This window comes from Ambystoma mexicanum, chromosome 7p, assembly GCF_040938575.1.
Source record: "Ambystoma mexicanum isolate Mex_15411 chromosome 7p, UKY_AmexF1_1, whole genome shotgun sequence".
NCBI lineage: Eukaryota > Metazoa > Chordata > Amphibia > Caudata > Ambystomatidae > Ambystoma > Ambystoma mexicanum.
In genome coordinates this window covers 160,340,845-160,362,134 of record NC_090939.1, presented here as the reverse complement: position 1 = coordinate 160,362,134, position 21,290 = coordinate 160,340,845, and the positions used below count along the sequence as shown (strand labels likewise).

General features: G+C 43.6%; 1 protein-coding gene across 8 annotated transcripts in view; it reads right to left on the bottom strand.

Moving 5' to 3' along the window:
- The window catches only part of LOC138525778 (OX-2 membrane glycoprotein-like), a 313,688-nt gene that overhangs the window by 78,981 nt on the left and 213,417 nt on the right, over positions 1–21,290 (bottom strand). For all 8 annotated transcript variants that reach the window (XR_011283426.1, XM_069635982.1, XM_069635981.1 and 5 more), the window contains one exon: positions 16,148–16,477. Coding sequence is in view for 7 of the 8 variants with exons in the window: in XM_069635982.1 (XP_069492083.1) it covers positions 16,148–16,477 (330 nt within the window). In the remaining variant the exon portion in view is untranslated. The remainder of the gene's footprint in view (positions 1–16,147; positions 16,478–21,290) is intronic.

The following is a 21,290-nucleotide window of genomic DNA, read 5'->3' as shown; positions in this document are numbered from 1 at the left end:
ATTTTATTAATAACACGTACACAAGTGTGACTTGATGAAGATTAAAATTCCACAGAGACCCAGTGACAGGGTACAAGTTCCATAGCCAGTGAGTGTTGCAGCGAGGGACAAATCATGTGCGCACCCAAGATGGTAAGCAATGGAATCTGGAAAAGGTGGCACTGTACGAAAAGGGGGCAGGTCGAAACACTAAACCCTGCAATCTCAGAGCAGAGAGCCGAAGAGGAGAGCTAAGCCACCGAGAAGTAGACGAGAGTGCAACCTGAACATGGAGCAGAGCAGGATGAACGGACACTATCACAAGGGGAAGCCAGTCCAAAGAGGAGTGGCATGAGACAAGAGAGATCCACAGAAAGGAGTGCAACACCACAAGAAGAGAATGCAGGGAGCAGTCGACCACAAAGAGAAAGAAGACCATGTGATGGAGTTACACAAGCTTTCCAACAAAAGCAGGTATGTAGAGTAAAGGACTTCACAGAAGACCTGCAGCGGTCTGGTGAGATCCCGACGGGAAGTGCGCTGATCCTGCTAGGACATTCTGAGCGACGCTAGCCCAGTGCTCCCCGTAAAGATCATGAACTTGGTCGTGGATTAAACAACATATGCAATAGAGAGGCGATTGCAGCCTGGACTAGACATATTAATGATGTGATGTTAAAATAGCATGGACAAGGCTGATCACTGAAAATGCGTATGTGAAGAGAACACATATCTGTAACCTACCACCACGACTACGCGTGGTCCTTTCTTAGGCCACAACACCATTATATTGGCAGGTTGAGGCGCCTGCAGCAACCACCCATGGCCGCCTATGATTCCCTGCTGGGCAGTGCCGCGAAGACTGCACTAGACTGCGGGTCCTATACTTGCACTCCTTTAACAAAGAGGGTAGGTGGGTACATGTTCACAATATAAAAGGAGTAGTCCATTTGTGGATCGCAGAAGGATACACGTGCATATGGACTTGTTGAGATTCCAACCAGCGAATGTATGTGTAGGACTGGTGCCTGGAGAACACTTGTGATCAGGACTACAGATGAAGCACAGTGCCTTCTCCTTAAAACAAGATATATGCATACATTAGAATGCACAAGAAGCTACTTTGATTTACAAATGCCACCGTGAAAAGCATAACCAAAATGTGATTGGCCCAGAGACGGCCCTCTCACCACACAGTAAAACGGGGCTTACTGCGGAGCAGAGAAGCTGCCAATGGCGTGTGCCAATGGCGTGGAGACCGTCACCAGAGCCGTACGCTTGGAGGCAGCCAGCCTGCAGGGCGTTGAAGCCTGGATTAACACCACTTGGGTCTACAGCTACAGGCCTTTTCCTGCATGCTCAGGGCTCTGTTGAGGGGACAGGGGGGAGATGGTAGTGTTACTCCTTTTCTCCACACCATGATGTGCTCTGGCGACATGGCACAGCCCGGAAAATGCGTGCCCTTCAGTTATGCCTCATTCTGAGCGCTGCTCTAAAGGTAACAGCATAAAGATAACAGCATAGGCGCCAATAAGGAAACGCAGTGCTATGCCATATCCAAGCAAACAAGGAACACATGCCATCAAACATCCTGCCCTCCGTTATAGCGCTTGGAACTGAGAGTCTACTGCTTTTAACATGCATGCCAATTCAGGGTGTGCACAAATCCATATGGTTCCAGAGTAATGTGACAAAGACAATAGCAGTAACCTCAAGAGAATTTCTCAAGGAATTCCATTACTATTCCTACCGAGCCACTCGTTTTCTTTCAATGACTAATGTATCTCATGCTTTATATATAGGGTATTCGGAACATATCAAATATTTTTCCAAAAATCTCAATCAAGTTACAAATAGGTTTACATCTAAAATCACGAAATAATCCATACAATGTAAACATTTAGCCTAAATACAATCAAAATATTGAACCAGATCTCATTAAATATCACACATTACTTACCAAAGCCAATCCATACCAAGGTGCCGACTATGGCCCTCACTAACAGTATGGCGGAGAGGTAAAAAAGCGGCACTAACGGAATTACCACCACTTTTTACCACTCTGCCATGTTCAGAGTTTGATCTTGGAGTGGAGAATTTACCCCTAGCATCATGCTGAAGGCAACTCTCTGCCAAAAAATCCACACAATTACCGCCAGTGGTAATTCTGCAGAAATCCCCATGGAGTCTTATGGACTCTAAAATAACGGGGACTAACTCTACCTACCACCACTTGTGATCTGTTGGTGAATCCGCCGGACCAAATGGCGGTAACGGTAATTTCGTTTGGCAAATTCGTCGGAGGGCTTACGTTTTACATTACTACTCATCCTCTTACTAAACAGCTTCTCCTCAGGTACCTGGAAAGACTGAATACGAAATGGGCCAATCCCACAGACCCTTTACTTCCTGGATGTGGCGCTGAAACTGTGAATACGCATTGGTTCTACTGTCCAAGTCTTTTAGACCTAATATTGTGGTCCCGAATACATTTCAGCCAATCTAGACTGCAAATTTTGCTTGGAAGGCCAGGTCTGTTCCAAAATATCATACTTATTTTTTATTTATTTTACTGTTTTTATTTATTATGTACCCGAGTTCGGTTTCTAAGCACGGATCCGGGAATCGAACCTCTGTTGCTCTGCCCGGTCTTGCTTCCAGAACCAGCAGTTGCCCTTATGGCCTTCTAGTGAGATCACCTGATGTTTCTGGAGCCCTTGCTCTACTGTCCCAGTTTAGAAAAAAAGAAGCCCAAATAGACTCTTCAACGTATCTCGGCTCATTTTGCTGATCGACACCCTTGCCAAAATATATGGCAAATAATTTTAAACCAACAGGATATTTGGGGTGCCAAAACGCGTTGTCTGGACTTGAGATGTACCCATTAGAGAAGTGGTCTGCAACCTTTGGCTCTCCAGACGTTACGGACTACCATTCCCATCAGTCTTAATCAGCATAGTCAATAGATTGGGAGCATTGTAGTGGTAGTCCAAAACATCTGGAGACGTAGGCTGCAGACCCCTGCGGGTGCCAGGCTACAGTCATAACGAACACATCCATAATGTAGTATAACTATAGTAAAAATAGTATAATTTCCAAATGCATTGCCTGTACACAAGATAAAACAGTGCTATTTGTAGGCCTTATTGTAGTGAAAATTAATGTACAGCGTTCTCCGATACCTGAACCGGACAGGTCTTCACCACCTCAATAAATATTCTTTGGAAATTGTAAAGCTCATGGATATGGATGCATGTGTATTACATACATTTTGCTAGGTGTGGTGTTGCTCTTAGGCCGAAGCCAGCAGCCTCCTTGTGGGGGGGAGGGGGGGTAGGTCGTCAGGTGATTGATGTCTGCTGAGTCATTCCAGGAGTGGAAGTCTACATTTGTTTAATACATGTTACCAGCAGCAGTGCTCTGCAGCCTTTGGCTCTTCAGTTGTTTCAGACTACAAATACCATTAGCCTTACCTACCCATTATAGTTAATGTTAAGGGATCATGAAGGTCAAAGTCCAAAACACCGCGAGAACCTCAGGCTGCAGACCATGATATACAGTAAGCGAGTGTCAATCGTAAGGAAAGGCAGGTGTACCCCATGTATTTCCTGGACCGGATTCATGAAAATATGGCATACAAGATATTTCCTTCCATCTTAAAGAGCCCTCCTGTTTGGAGAAGGGTATTCACTGTTGCCACTATACAAGTTACTTCTTTTTCCGTTCACTTGATATATATGCTATGAATATATAAAAATTTGATGAAAATGACAGTCTCATAAAACCTTTGGACCAAAAGAACCACAAATACCTGTTTTGGAAGAACTTTAATCGCCATCAATTTTAAAATAGTTTTATTGGTAACCAATCTGTCTGAATTAAAGTGGCCAGAATATAACAGGCATGCACATAATAAACACCTACATAAATGCAGATGATTAAAACTGGGAGAGCATGACCGAGAATGGCGAAGTTGTCAGGCCACTCAATGCGGACCATGGTCCAGTCAATGTGTTGGAGCTTCCTGTGCAGAACATGAACGTGGACCTCTTATTCTTCCGCTACGTGGAGTAAATATTCTTAGTGATTCTTGACATATATCTCAAACATGGATGTGGCAATAAGCACATGCTTCCTCATTACATCTGGTGCATTTAGTGTTGCGGGTGTTTGTAGTTTGTCCCATAAATGCACCACCTCTCGCTCCTCTGCAATCCTCTGCCTGCCACAACCATCTCCAAACACTCCCGCTGACTGACCTTATATATCCCTGTAAAGCCTCCTTCTTGGCTCGACTCCCTCTGAGGGTCAGAACATAAACTGGCCAGGAACAGGGTTTGGCTGAGGGTCAACTGGTCCACCTGTGCTCACTATTGAAACGGGGGAGAGGGTTGGGCCAAGTGTTTAAATGGCTGTTCCGCCATCTTGGATTTCTTGCACGTCTTTGCTGTGGTCTGCATCAAGCCACAGAGCTCTATTATCCAGTATTTGAAAACACTACTAACTGTAGAGTAAGTGGTGTAATGTCCTCCGCATTCCCTTGAGCGGTCGTCATTGTCAGAGCAGTCCACAATTGTGCACTGGCTCGCTCTCCAAGCCACATGGGAGTGTTTTGAAAATTCCTAATGCCTCCATGAGCTCTGCTGGTGGGTGAGGGAAAGGGGAGAGGCCATGGGGTCTGCTGAGGGTTCCATGTGATTGTGCCGACAGCAATTACTTCGAAAAATAACTTCAAATTATCTTTTTTTTTTTTATTTGGCAGGGTCCCGCCTCTAGCCCCCTTTTTCCCGACACTAGTACACCTACCCCATACCCCTCCACCCCTTTTAATCCACAACCCCCTATATTACTCAAAGTGTTGTCGAAGTAATTACTTTGAAGTAAATTGCATCAAAGTAATTCCGGTTGGAAAAACCACGGGATACCCCACTAACCCTGGAGCGAAGGTGCCTCTGAAGTGTCTCAAAACATGAACATTGTGGTAGCCTTCTCTGTGAGTGTCTCCTGCCATATGATGGGGGCTAAGCCGGGGCGCACAGGGGATCTCCCCCATACCATCTTCCTGACCTATGTCAACCCCAGAACTTTTTGCTTAACTGATGGATTACTTTTCCTTATACCTCAGTGAGTGGGAACCGTTTTTCACACTCCCAGCACCTTTTACTCTTTTTATGGGTGTCATTTTGAAGACTCTCCATAGTATAGTGTCTTTTTTAAATGTGATCCTCTGACAAATTTGGGCACATACGGTCTATTGTTGCTGGGTTGCCCTGGGGGCTCCCCTTTTAAATATCTCTGACTAACCCTGAGAGAACTACAGTTCCCAAGGGTAGAAAGTATCATTGGATCCCTTTTACATTTTATTAGGTGAGACCAGCAAACGCCCCCCCCCCCACCTTATGTGGCGTGCTTGGGAGATTCTGAGTATCCCCTTTCTCATTCTGAACGTAACATTTATGTTACAAGGAAAAACTTACCTTTAATGGCTGGTGGCAGTGATCCTTTTTATTAATTCAGTGCACCTTTACCGCACGCTGTTCCCACAGACCGCGGTAAAGGCACCAATGGGTGCTCATTTTACCAAAATGGCCCAGTCTTTTTTCACCATTTTAGTGTTCCTTCTACTTTCTTGTTCCTTCTCCTAACATCCAGAGTGGGAAAATACTTTTTATCAATTTTGTCTTGGGCAGGAGACCTTGGTCAGGCCGCTCAGGCTCCAGGCGTTTGTGAAGGCAGGAAGCAAGGCAGGAGTCCACAACTCTGCAGCCCGTTGTCTTCCAGTCTGACTGCGAAAATGCAGTGCAAACTGGGAGGCTCGCTGTCTTTAAAGGACTACCAACCACCCAAGTTTGAATGTTGCATGGCTGTTTGATTGGCTGGGTTCCTGCATAAAAGTCAGATCCTGGAAGCTGAAGAAGTAGTCAACCACTGGAACCAAAACTGAAGAGGATCATTAAGAAATTGCGGATGAGATGATTTTCAGCATACTGAGAGCCTGCTGTGTAAACGCAGCCTGCTGTTACCCTTCCTTCCAATCGACTTGTGGACTCCAAAAACGACGACCTCAACCTAGAGCGTGTTGAGACCCACTAGACTTGAGAAGACCTGCATTTTGAGCCATCTCACGTCGTGCTGTAACCTTGCAAGGCTGCAATACCCCAATACCCTTGGGACCTCGAGCCATTGTGCGATGCACGGTCTTCCGAATTCCGAATCCTGCTGAAACTTTGTGGGTATCTGGCTGGACCTCCAGAGACATGAATCGAGTCTGGAAAGTCCCCTCACCGAGTGCTGAACCTTGCAAATGACAAGAATCCAACCAGTGTTATCCAGTCTTCTTCTGGCTCCTGAAAAGGGTGCAAAAACCATACAACTGCATCCAGGTACAAAGAAACTCTTACCTGGAGTCTTCTGCATTGATCCCTGCTGAAAAGGGCCATACAGGGTCTGGTCTCGTGTCTTCACAATAAGGAATTCAGCACCTGGGTTTTTGGCTGCAGATCCTGAAGTCCTGCTGCTGCAAATTCTTTTTCTGTGCGGAGGTACTGTGTTTGCTTGTGTATTGCTTACCTTAAGTCTCTTGTGATTCTTGTGTAGCTTTGGGGTGTTTCCTGTGATTGGGAATCTTCTTGTCCAGTGCACCCAGGACCCTGCTGGAATCCTCCTAGGGTGTCCTCTCTGAAGTCAGTGGACCCTCAACTAACTTTGTTCAAACAAATAAGTATCTCAATTTCAGTCTTCCCCAGGAACTTTGACTTTTCCTGTAACTGAGCCCCATCTCACCCTGCCTACAACGGGCTCCTAGACCACTAAGGTCCCTCTTCTGTTTCTGAGACAACTCATGTAATAGAATTGGAATGGCTGGATACATAAAGGGTTCTGCCTTGAAAAGTGAAGTGTTGAAACGTTTACTTAAAGGAGTTAGTTCGTAATTGTAACTCAGAGTGAAAGTTACAAAGTACATTCCTTGAAAGTGTTATGCCACTTGTACAAGTATATGTAAAGTTAAGTAATAACTTCGATATGTTTTGCCATTCTAAAAAGTATATATAGGTTTTACCTACCTGGAATAGCTGTGTGCCCTTCTGAATGAGTGTACTCAAAGTCTTACTATCCTTAGAAACTGTCTCGCCATTCTTACTCACCTGTGAATCGGGTCCCCCTCTTCCCAAAAGTAATGCAGTTGGCTCCACTGTACTATATCTGTTAGGATATAAATGTACGAGTGTCCCCAATTGGGTCTTGCTGTCAGAGAGATCTTCCTCCGAGTCGATAGACTCGGTCTCAAAGTCCCCCTCGTCCTCCTCACCTGAAGAGCTTGGCTCCGGAGATGGAATCTTCTTCCTTCCCCTTGTCGGATACTCCTTTTTTTAATGAAGATAAGGCCTGCCACGGAAGGAAGCCACTGTGGCCCCGAAGTGTCAGCAGGCCAGTGACCTTGCTTCCAGGGCAGCCAAAATTCAGGGGAAAAAGCCTCATGGCAACAAAAAAACTTAGTTGTTCCAAGATCCAAGTATGATGGCAGGTAAGATAATGTAATACTTTCTTGCAGTTGAGTCCCTGATAAGACCCTCAGGTCCAGGTCTGGTCAGAAGCAATGAGAGGATTGTCTTCTAAGAAAGGTAGATTGGTCCAGAAAGTAATGGGCGAACATCCCCAAAGAGACCGTGGGAAAACAGATACTCCCAAGGCGAAGAATACCAGCCTAAGGAAGGATAGGCACAAGGATAAGGAGCCCACGGGGAAGAGAACCAGGCGCAACACAGAAGAATGTAAACACCCGACGAGTTCAGGGAGCAGGGAGAGCCCAAGAAGAAGGCAAAGCAGCAAGTCGGAGAGATGCAGAAAACACAAAAGAAAAGCGAGCCAGAACTCAGAGAGAGAGAGAGAGAAAAAGACCGCGAGTGGGGAGCCACTGCGGAAGGGAAGAGAGAGGGAAAGAGAGAGAGAGAGTCCGCAGGCAGGATGGGACTGCCACAGGGAGCAGGCAAAGCTCGAAAGCGCTATTCAGAAAAGTATATTGTTCAGTTGGTTTACTAGGTGATTTCTTGCTGAGCGTCATTGTACAACTGCTATGGTCTACTACCCTTGTATTACTGAAAGTAATCTAAAAGTAACTATTGATTTGACTTCCCTAGAACTAGTGTTGGGTATTACAAATAAGGTCTTATGCTTTGGCCTGTGTACCTTCAAGCATTGTGGTGAGCTCTTATAAAAGTGTTTGATGCTATGACCAGTACTTACCAAGACTTAACTTGGCCTACTTGTATTTAAAATACACATTTATTTTGTATAATATGTCTGGTTGTCCGCGTTTCTATTGAATCCTTGGTGTACTATAGGTTCTATGTACGTCTCTACAGCCCTCTCTTCCGCTTAAAATAAGCCTGGCTGCTTTGCCTACACTACCATATACTCAGGTGGTACAGCCAAGAGTGGAGTCTTGTACGGTCTCAGTTGAATGGTTTTACTAAGCCCTTAGTGACTTGAGAGAAACTGTCCTAACACCCATCCAGGGCGATCACATGCTACTTTAGAGAGACACCAGTCCCCCTTGTTCACCCCACTACAGCTCCCAAGAACCAGATAGTAGACTTTGTTGGTATGCAGTGTTAATAATGAAAAATATCTAACAACAAACTTTTTCAGCGACACCTGAATAATGACAAAAAAGTAGAATATTTAAGTAAAAGTTAATATGGGGAGGGATAAGGGATTAAAAGGGATAGGGCTAGTTGGGGGGTTAAAAAAGCTGTAGAAACGGTGGGTTTAGGGAGAGAAAACAAATTTGACTTTTTTCAATATTAAAGTGTCACTGAAAAAATATGTAGTTATTTTTGTTGTCGTTATAAACACATGGATCAGACTTTGTCACACCTATTAGGGGGGATTTCCAGATCTACCACTGGTGTGGGGTTTGAGAGGCCAACCTAGTGAATGAGCAAGGGCATTCCACACTTGATCTTACCAACCCTCTGGGTAGCACAGGCTGGGACATCAGGCAAACGTAAGAGATTGAGATTTGTTACATAGGTACTAATAACACTCTGAGATAGCAAATAAGTAAAGAGCCACACAAATGCATACAAATATTAATACTTTACACTACATAGATGTTTACACGTATATACACAGCAGGAAGTCACAAAGGGGGACGCACAGCACTCCACACTTACACACTGTACAAGCAAACACGTAAAGTGGTAGCAGAAATGTTTCAAGCGAAGTGGGTAGGGAAAAGGTAGTTACTTCGATTTGAAATAACCTGCCTTACAACTAACTTCCTACACACCGAGAGGTCCCCAGGGAGGAAGCCTAGTGCATACATCCGAAGCCCACAGTCAGGTAAGGGTAGACTTTGGGGATCGACTTTATGCCCATGCAATCCTGGTGGGATGAGGTGGAGGGGGAAACAATATGTATACAAACACTTGGTATGTGAACTCATGATTATAAAAAAAGACATCCCCCAGGGTAAGGAAGAATCACTGCGGCTGACGACTCACGCCATGATCCTGTTGCAGGTGGTCCAGGCGTTGCAGGGACAGTGGTTGATGTAGGCTCTAGTTTCGGTCAAACTAGCAGCGGTTCTGGGGAACGGAAGCAGATGCAGTTTCAGAGGTGCCTCAAATGGACAGAATAGAAGCCCTTGGACGATGACCACTGCTACTCCCATGTTAAGCATGACCCTCTCAAAATAGCTGGCCCAGAGAATCAGCGAAGAAGCCTCAGCAGGCTCAGACTTTGGCAGCAGTGAAACACACGCTTAAGACAGGCCCCTCTTCAAAAATAGAGAGCAAATGTTGCACTCAACATGGTTCCTGGGCCACAAGTTTAAGATCTGGAAAGTCTCACGTTCCAACTCAAGAGGGCGACTGCTGTAGCAATGACGCTTCTTCTGAGGAGGATCCATAGACACCAGGTCCACTACTGGCAGTACAGCATTACAAGGCAGGAGACTGATGCGGCCCACCCATTTAGAGGTTGCAGGCACATACAAAGGTATTACCTGGTCGCTGGAGATGAAGAGGATTCCCGCTGGAATCTTTTTTTTAGCTTAAGTCTTTTGGGCCTTCTGGGCAATGTCTTCTCTCTACGAACTTGGCTCCAGTGGGTGACCTCCAGAACGGCTCTACACTCTCATCCCTTTTCCAAACTCCAAGCTTAGGGCTTTCCCAACCCACCAACGGGAAGCATCTGATCCATTCAAACAGCTAGCAGTTTCCCAATCATGGCCCGTCAGTTACCCGACTCTACCTAGCTACAGACAAACCCCGGGAGAAATGTAGATTGGGACTAGACAGTGCCAATCCCAGTTTCAACCCGTTCCAATCACACAGAGCAATGACCGGGAATCCAAGGCTAGGCCCAGTGAAAGTACAAGCCCTTATTTGGGGGTTTGAAGCCTGAGAGGACAGGAAGACTACAAAAAGCATGATGGCAAAAAGGACAGGTCTAAGAACACGAGCCCTTGGCTTCGTTGAGTTGTAAACTAAAACTTGGGTAGCCCATTTTACCAGTCTTGGGTTGTCATTTGATCTGTTGGCCATGACACAGTCCACTGTGTCCATCAGCACCATCATAGGGCTCGCCATCCTCTTTCTTATCGGGATGTGCACATAGCACCCAATGGCAATGTTTTGCAGCATGTGGTCACAATAAGGCACACCTTCAGCATCCAGAGTTGCATAGGCATTTAAAGCACTTTTTGAGCACACCCTCTCAATGGTATTTGGTGTACGCTGTGTGCCACATTGTACTGCTGCAGCCTATGGGTGATATACTCCCGTAGTGGGGCCATTAGCCAAAGTCCGTTTAGGTATCCAGAGTCATCCGTTAAGAGGAGGGTAAGGTAGCAGAGGGAGAATTGTCCCTCCACCCCCACCCCTCTTGAGAGTCATTGCTTATGCCATGCTTTTTTCACTTGCTGCTTTGTTATACATTAGGGCCATGCTTTGGGAGTTTGCTCATGCTTATCTGAATGCTCTGAGAACAGGTGAGATGTGTGTTGATCAGGGAGCAGACCATGCATGGACTATTCATCCTATAGCACCATAAAGAGTATTTTGTTGGGGCATATTTATGGGCAGTTAAAAATGATGTGTGTATCAACCGAATGCCTATAGGATATGATTGGTTGTGTGTCAATCTTCATGTGATCAATTTGTTAGTTTAGCAGGAACCATACAATCATTTCTATGTGCTTTCACCAAGATGTGTGCACTGTGTAGTATGGTGAAACGTTGCATGATCAGCAGATCTGTGATGACATAACTTTCTGTGGTAGGGGTTATCATGCACATAATGAGCCTTGTTGCACCCCCTCCATGCGAGTAAAGTTTATTTGGGCCATAATCATGAAGCCATGTGCTGACCAGAGGAATCTTGCACACATGTGGGTGAAGAGCAGCTGAGCATTAGAGGCGTTAAAAGCTGGTGCCCGGGAAGACCCTCTTCCGGGTCTTTGCTGTGAACCGTCTAGTGTTAATGAGCACCATGTTTATTTTAGCAGCAGGGTCTTTCTACAGAGGCTACTGTGAGAAACCAAGAATGAAACAAAGGCACAAAGGACTCATGGTGGTTGCTATAAACTTTTATTTAAATGATAAAGGGGTTGGAAAATGCCTCACTGTCCCTAATCTAGGAGGCATTTCCCTACCTCAACCAAAAACTAAGGGCCTGTCCTGTGTCAAGATGTCCAAAGCAAAATTGTCCAGAGTCCAAAATCCTATCCTAGTCCTCTCATTCTAAAAGTAACTCTAAGGTGCTAAGGGTTTTGTATTTGGCTTGAGAAGTGCACAAATGTCCAAGTGCAACAAAAAGGTATAACTCCAACATATGTTCGAAATGCATAATGTACACAATGCCAGGGAATGACTCCCTTCCCCAGGTTTCTCTCCAGCAAAATAAAGGTTCAAAAGAATAACCAAGTTCTTTGTAGCCCAAGAGGACAACCCCTCCTCTCTTGGCATTACAACTCGCATCAGGGGCAACAAATTCCTTCCCCATGTCTTTTACACATTCAATGCAGTAAAAAAATCCTAATGGCATGCGATTCTTGTTCAAAATACCACAAATGCTATTCAAGATCCTAAGGACATGAATCTTCCTTCGGATTCTCTGACTCACAAAACACCTGGTATACTCTCCTGCCAGGTTCTCTCATATGTCCATTTACTTCAATGTTGGAGGGTATCTGCTCCCTCCACCCGTTTTCTTATCATTATTGTTATTTGTATCTCCACAAATACAGGGAATTTTGAAACTCAGTTTGTGTTGTAAGCCATAGGGAGTTTGCCTCCTGTTCCAGTTAGGGACCAGGAATGCCCGCTCCTGCTTCCTCCCAGGGCCCCAACCTTCCACTGTGGGCTCACTGGCTTTAGGACAGCTCTCCTTGGCATCTCCGACCCCACTCAGGTTCTGCTCAGCTTGAGCTTTCTCTTTCCACTTCAGGTGGCATGTCTCTACGACTTGTGGTTGTCTGTGCGTCGATCCAGCCTCTCTCACCAGAGTGAAGCTAATCAGCCTTGCGTCCCGCTTTGTCATCTCTAAAAGAAACCGAGGTATTTGACTGCCGACTGTGCCAGGTCAGATTTCCTTCGGTATCTGATGACTAAATAGAAATGGTGCATAAGTTCTTTCCACATCCTACTATGAATGATTATCTCATCGATATAGCCCCACAGAAAGAGGACTATGGTCAAAGGACTTGGTCCATTAACCTTTGAAATGTGGCTAGTGTCCCGTGAAGACCAAAAGGCAACATGTTGAAATGGAATAGTACAATAGGGGTGGAAAAGGCTGTTTTCTCCCTGTCCTCTGGATTAACGGGTACTTGCCAGTAACCTTTTGTCAGATAAACCGTGGAGAGGAAAACTGTGGCTCTCAATCAATCAATCAATCAATCAGATTGTCCTTGGCACAGGATAACTGTCGAATTGGGACATTGTGTTCACCTTTCTGAAAACAACACAGAACCTCCACGACTGATTGGCTGGGCAACGAGTACTATTGGAGAGGACCAAGCACTCTGGGATGGTTCAATAATATCAGAGTTTAACATCTTCTCTACTTCCTGTAAGACTATCACATGTCTTGCTTCAGGGATCTGGTATGGTTTTAAATGGACATCCTTCCCTGGGGGTGTGCAAATGTAGTGAAAAACCACTTACTTTGCCTGGTTCATTTTTTAAAAGACATCTGGAAACTGTTCCAATAAGTCTTGTAGATCCTGTTTATGTGTCTGTGGAGGATGGGAAGGAACCAAAGTGTTTTTATCTAACTCCTCTGCTAAGAGACTAGTCATTATCACTGTTGTGGTTTCTATGGGATCCTCTCCAATCCCGGAGGACGTTTATATGACAGATATGGGTCTTGATTCGCCTATCTTGTTGGGATATTTGATAGTTGTATGGCCCGGTTTGTTCAATCACCTCATAGGGTCAATGCCATTTAGACAAAGTCTTATTCTCAGATGTTGGCAGGAGAACAAGAACTTTCTGCCAATAGAAAAAGACCTGAGTAAAGCCTTTTTTATCATAAGAGGTCTTTTGGTTTTCTTGGGCTTTAGATATATGGGCTTGAACACGCCATCACCGTACTCATGTGTTTAAATCGCTGGGCTGTTTGGGAGAGAGGTAAAAGGGCTTCCTCCTTCTCCTCCCAGGTCAACCTTAGCATGTCAAGGGACTCCTGTGGCTCCCAGTAACTCAAATGGTGAAAATCGAGTTGAGGATTGTGGTCGGCATAAAGCGCCCAGGGTATCATAATATACCAATTTTGCAGTCAGCCTCCACCAATTTTTGAAATCATTTTTAGGGGTTTTGCTTAAACTTTCACTAATCCATCGGTTTGCGGATGTTAGCCAGAGGTCCGAAGAGTTTTAATGTGTAGGATCTCCTTCACCTCTGCCATTAACAGACTCATAAAGGTAGTCCCTTGGTCTGTTAGGATCTCCTTCGAAAAACCAACTCACCAAAATATATGGGACTACATGAATCAAGATCTGTTGGGACGTATTGTTACATAATGGGAAAGCCTTTGGGTGTCGAGTAGCATAATCTCGAATTACCAAGATTAACGATTTACCAATTTAGATGGCTCAAGGAGCCCAACTATGTCCATACCTATCTGGGAAAAGGGCACATCAATAATAGGCAAAGGTTGGAGCTGAGCTGGAGGAGGTATTTGGGAACTATTTTGACACAGGGCACAGATAAGTACAAAGTGAAGAGCCCCATCAGGTTCATCACATTACCAATGCATTGCTTTCCTTTACAGCAGTGTCCCACGTGTAAAGAGCTCTTGATATGGATGTGCAGCTCCTCTGTGCCCTTGTATATTGTAAAATGACCATTAACATTCTGCAGCCAGTAAAGGGAACTACTGTCCAACAAGAAGTGCATGCCATCCTGTGCACAGACTTCATTTCCTTCCATGAAAGGCATTCCTTCCATGAACGGCATTGCATTATATATAATTGTGAAAGGAATTTTCTATCCACTGTCCTCCATAATATTTGTTTATTTTTAATGGTGTATGCAGTGCGTGGATACATGCAAATGGCTGGACTGTGGAGATGGGCAGAGCCTCTCGTTGGCCCACCGAGACCTTTATCTGGACAAAGTCCCAATTCTGCCCTTGATTTTTGTATGCAACGAATGGTGCAAACAGAACTACAGACATAACTAGGGCAGATGGGATACTGGAGGCTTATTTCCCCCCATGCATTGTTTGAGGTCCCTGCGTGATTTTTGCCTATAATGATATGGTGTGTTCATTTATCTGTGCACTGCAATGACTTTAATCATGGACTCTTGAAAATCAGCAGGGTACACTGAGGTCCCCTCACTAGAAGGCCAGCTGTGCTTTTGGAGAAAGGACCTACCTGTGGAAACAATGGAAATCAGTTGTCGTGACTTTTAGCTACAACGATAAAGTGGCCATGCAGACCTCGGGAGTTGACCTTATCGCAAGTAAATGTGCTGCCTTGTGGCCCTTAGCATTTCCTCCAGCCATAAGTTGGGAAGGGTAATTTTTCCAGATAATAACGACCACTACCTTTTAGGCGGTTACCCACCTATTACTATCAGAAATGAATGGAAGGCTACAAGAAAAAAATATAGAATCTTGGTAATTGTTTATTTGTAAAGCACCTATACACAAGAGAAGTGATTCAAAGCGCTTACGTGAAGTGCTTCATTCAGCTTAATGTGGTGGTGTTTACATTTAATTTTTTTTAATTGAAGTGAAAACCACAGCTAACTGGCAGCCATTAGTATGGAGTGAAGGTTTGAGCTTGCAGAAAAATGACATTGAGTTAATAACATTAGTTTAAGTTCGAGAAAAACGTTTAATCCCACCGCTCCCACCACTTTTATTTTGTGAGGATTGGTTGGCAAACTTGTTGAGCATAGGTGCTGGTGGCTGGTTTTAACTGTTGGTTATAACCATAGATTTCTTGATTCTTGGTTGTTAGAATAATGGAACACCGAACCACGGAACGCACATCCAGCGTTACAGACTGGCTAACCAGCCTGCAGCCCAGCAAGAACAGTGATATTCTCACCTGGCGAAACAACCCCTTAACAGGACCACCACCATTACACATGTCTTGATAAAAACTACGGTTGAAACATGTGTTGGCTCCCCTTTCACATGTACCTAGCACATGCTGCTAGGTCCCCTGGTTTACTTGTGTAACAACATTACAACCTTTAATGATGACAACAAATCAAGAGTTGCTCCATTATTCTAACAACCAAGAATCAAGAAATATATGGCTATAACCAACGGTTAAAACCAACCACCATCAACAAGGTTTGCCAACCAACGCTCTCTTAACTCATTCATTGGGAACCTTGGAGTTTTGGATCCCAGACAAACCATGTGTTAGGCTGCAGGTCTTATTATAGCAACTAATTTATCAACAAGTTAGCGCATGGGCCCACTTGTCCTCCAAACTCCAACCAACCATCTCCACTTTTGTTTTGTGCAATCTTCAATTATGTTCTATGAAAGAGTTGAAGAAAAAGAGCATTTTCTGTAAAACGTGTACTTTTGCTGTCAGAATTGTGGGAGTTATTGAATACATTTCACGCATGCACAATGGCCAAGGAGAGTTAATGAAAACAAAGTGCTGATGGGCTTTACAATACCGAGTACTTACCATAGAGATGCAGGCAGGTAGTCCCCCTGACTGAGCCAGAAGGATAGGCATTAAAGAGACAATGGTAGCAACCTTCATCCTGGACACGGGTTTTCGGCAAAGTGATCGCAGTCTTGTTCAGGGACAATAAGCTGATTGTCAGGTGGTCTTTGTGCGGGCTGACTATTTTCACTCCTTCATTCGTGCTGTAGGTTGCCAAGTTGGTAATTCCGGCACTTGTATTTTTCTGCCAGGTGATCTGTAAAACATCAAGGCTTTTACGAAGCGCACAGCTTAAGACAGCACTTGTGCCAATGCGAGCTTCAACTTCCTCTACTGCCGCTACGTCACCTGAAGGAGGAAGACAAGTATATATTAAAAAAGCACTGGCATAGCCAATAGTTTTGACAATTTATTTTTAGTACTATGAACAATATTAATGATGTTCGTTAGTGTGTTGAAAAACTAATTTCAATATATTGTTGTTGTATTCATGCTAAACATTAAGATGACAATGAAAGTTTGAATTTATTGTTTTTATTTCAAAGAATAGTAATTAATGCGTTTGTTTCATAAAATGTACATGTAGATTTTATGGATCTGCGGGATTTTTCCGTCGCGGAAAAGTCTGCGACGGAAAAGTTTGCATGAGAAATGTTGCAAACCACAAAAGGTTCGCACATTTCCCATGCGAAGACGCATCTTCAAACCCACACCGCCACCCACAACACTCCCCCACCCCCACCCACACCCCCTACATACCCCACCCTACTTACCTTTCCTTCACGCTGTCTCCCTGCGGCGCCAGTTCCCTTTCACTTCCGTGATCGGAAACCGGCGCTGCAGGGTCCTTTTATTTTTAGTCGTTTTTTTTTTGGGAGCTGCAGGTGTGTCCCCTGCAACCCACACTCACTATACCACACAGTATAGTGAGTACAGTGTTGTTGGGGACACCTCTGCAGCCCCAGTTTAAATAAAAATAAATATTTATTTTATTTTATTTTTTGTGGTGTGCTGCGGGGGACGCCCCTGCAGTCTCTTTTTTTTTTTTTAATACTTACCTACAATGCTACCACCAAAGGTTCAAACTTTTGGTGTTCGAACCTTTGGTGGTAGCATTTTTCAGTCTTTTTGTACGGTCGGACCTTTTTTTTTTCTCGGTCTGATCGTACAATTCCAGATTATATACATGCTAAACATTACTTTGGATATGAAAGTTTGAAGTTATTATACAAAATGTGTTTTTTGTTCAAATTGAAGTTTGTAATTTAGTTGATCAGTTTGTGATTTAGTCATTTGGTTTATTGATTTGTAATATTTTTCCATTACAGAAGATTATTTCACATTTAAATGGCAAATTATGTATTGCCCAATACATATATCCAAGCTAAAACAGCACACAAAATGACTCTAAATAAAGTGGCTGAAAACAGACATTAACACATTTATATCACACTAGTAAACTAACTCAAAACACTGCTCTTTAAAAACACTGTTAGAGACTACAAGCACAATGTTTTATAGTGTGGCTTGATAACGCTAGCTCAAAGATGTGTCTTAGGTGGGGAGGGACAGAAGCGGGTGGGAATGCAATACAATAGTTACAACATGGTGTGAATACATGGCTATGTAATAGCACTACCCCACAAATGCCTAATACATATACACAAGCCAAAACCGTTGGCTTTTTAATAAATGTTTTTAAAAGGACAGATATAGTGCTTATAAAGTGGCCAAAGGGAGACCTTGTTAACACATGTATATCACACCAGATGACTACAAGTCTCAGGGTTGAACCAAGGCAAACGTCCTGTTTTGTTGGGGAGGACTCTGGCTCTCCAACTATTTATTCAATAACGGAAAAGAGGCCATACAGGTCATTCTTTTAAGCTCATACATCTAACTTCAGCAATAATACAGCATATGCTACCAGACACAATAATTAAACTTCACTTCATCACAGTGATTAGCACTAGCTGCATGGCCTTGGAAATAACCAATGCTACTGTTATCCAACTAAATAGTATTCATTTTATTGACCGCATAAAAATAAAGGTGAAGGCACTTGTCGAGCACACCTGAGGCGGTATTAGCTGCCCTTTAATGGTAGAAGGTGCAAAATGGTGTGAATACCTGGGCATCTAACAGCACTGCCTGGCACATGCCTAATACTTACACACTAGCCAAAACTGCTGGCTTTGCCAATGCTCGTCTTTATCAGGACTTCAGTGAAGGATACATAGTGCTAATGCTTATAGGGCTGAGAACCAACCTGGTTACACCAAAATAGCATTTACACCTCCAATTAATTATTAGTTCTCAAAAGAGTGCAGTGAAAAAACACTGACTGAGACTAGGAGTGCAATGTTTGATGGAGCCAAAAGTAAAAATGGCGCTCAAACAACTCTGATAAAGTCCACTCCAGGAGTCCTGCTGTAATTGGCCCAATGTGTGATCACCACAAACTCCTTCCACTGTTTCCTACCTTGCTGACCCATTACTCGAACCAACCTCACATCAGCTGCCTTTCCGCAACTATGCCAGTCATAGGAATGGACTTTGATGCAAAACCAGAAAACATTCCCACAGTACCACCCCAGTACGGTTCCAATACCTTATTCTGCACATCCTGAAAGAGCACGTCATGGCCCAACCACTGCTGGCACCTGTCTCAGCCCCAGCATTCCAAACGCCCAGGCTGAAACATGCCATCATTTATTCATAGATGCCATGGTGATTGCAGAGCCCAAATGTATCATATCGCTACCACTGACTCAAGCCCCCAAAAACTGCACTGACCACTGTTCCGTGTGCTCCATCTCACACCCACAAGCCAGCAGAAGGGTGACCGACCCACTAACACGTCTATGGCAAACCCTAAAACTTTCGCCGGTCCATGCCGCAGTACAACACAAATAGCTAGCTTTCGTCTACCCCATCCCCCACTGCAGCACTGCTCAACGTCAATCTGCTTTTCATGCGATTTTCACTTGAAGCAAGTTAGGTCTCCATATTAAGCAGGATGACAACAAACTCGGGTACCAATGCACGCACAAAGTAATATGCATGTACAGTGGCACAACAACCATTGGATAGACCGGGCTTTAGCCCAGACCCCCGGCATTTTGGGGTAAGTTCATTTAACCTGGCTAACCAATAGAGCCGTAGCCGAACAGAACAGGACACAAACAATACATGGTGATGGGAGCTGCACCGTTAACAAACATCTGGCAATTACAAGGTAAATCTTTTCATTGTTAGCAACTGTATTCGATTGCTTACGTTTTTTAAACACCTAATCACGCCAATAACAAGAAGAAAAGAAAATGCGCTACCAGCACTTCATTCATTTCATGAACGTTGAAATATTTGGAACGATAGTAAAAGAAACTCTGAGCCAGAGGCGGCATCAGGAATCCCAACAACATTAATCTGCCACCGGCACACATTTCTAACGTTAATAAAATAAATTCTAAATCGGCGGCTGCATCAAAAAGCCAAACCACCGCCGACATTCAAACAATTACACTAATATTGCAAATATGTGCCAGTGGCAGCTTCATATCACAGATTAGCAAAGTTAATAAAACAAACACATTTAGGGCTTTTGAGCTTAAGAAAAAACAAAAACGGTACAATAAATTCAATATAAATACATTACTTACTTTACAACAGGCAATTTTAAATAAAGTACATTTCCATATCATACACAATATAGCACTTAAACAACTAGAACACAGCTTTAACTCTGTCAAATTGTTCAGAAAAGCAAACACAGAGCTTTCAGCTCTCTTGAAATGTAGAAAGAAAATGGCTTACCAGAAACAAAATGGCTTACTTGTACAAACAAACACATACTGAACATCCAATCACATCACTTAACTGCACAGCCAATCGGGTGCTCCTTAGATCAAAAACACTGGACCAATCCCCCACAAGTCACTAGATGTACGTTTTCAGTGCCATTTGAAACCAAAACATACTATTACACTACCTTGTTTATTTTTAATAAATGAATACTGTAAAATGTGTAATATAATAATTTGAAAGCTCCAATAAATATATTTTAAAGCATCAATCAAGTCAAATAACAATTAAATAACATTATTACGACCGCCATGTTGGAAGTATCAATGGCTGACAAATTCCCCACACAGTAGAAATTCTGCCAAAGAGTGCAAAAGGAGGTGTGGTTGGAGGGACAATGGGTGGAAATGGGAGGATAATCCTATAGATTTCACTTAGCAATGGGTGCGAAATGAGTGGGACACATAGTCAAACCACATAAATCCATACTCATTGGTCACCCGCATTGAAAAGCATTACAAACCTATATTCAAAGCACCTACTTCAAGCGCTTATGTTAAGGCTCTTATTTTAATGTCACTAGTGTCAGCTTTATAGGTAGCACTTTCAGAGCCACCTAATAGCCAAAACTAAAAAAGACTTAGTAAAACCTAAACCCCTGTTTGTGCATGTTTAGAGTGTAATCAGGGTACCAATTTCCGAGACAGGAGAATACAACTTAACTATGATGTGAAATAGCTAGTTTTAGAGCATTTGGTAGGGTCACATATCAGATAAGAAAGGAAAAGCATACAACATGGGGAGGGGCAGAGTGTCTAAATAGACAGACCTCAGAAAGAACACTCACTGGCTCATGGAGACTCCATTATGGACACATGTACTGAGAAGTGCTAAAGACACTACCAGAGGAGATGCTGCAGTCACACTTTTTCCACATAAACAGCAGAACTTGATTTAAAACAAAATGTTTTTAAAAAAACATTTACAGTGGTTGACAAGGCCAGCCATTGGCAAAACAGCACCCTGTCGGCAGGTTTATGAAGAAAGGTCAAGGGGTGATTTTATTTCATCTGATGAATCCCATAATGAAAACCCATTTTTTACGCCTAGATCCAGTAGAAACCATGTTTTGGCTGTCAGTTTGACGTTTTACACAAAGGAGCTACTCACAGCTGTCACTTTGGATATTCTGCCCCTGCTGCAACCAGGCTTTGCTGTCTCAGGATTTTGATTTGAAACTTGGTTGTCCTGGTAGATATTTCACTATTTTCAAATAGTTTGTACTGCATCCAGTTGCTCGCATTCAGGTGTCTGTACATCTCCTGAACTGCGGTGAAGAAAGTTTTAGTGGTGATTT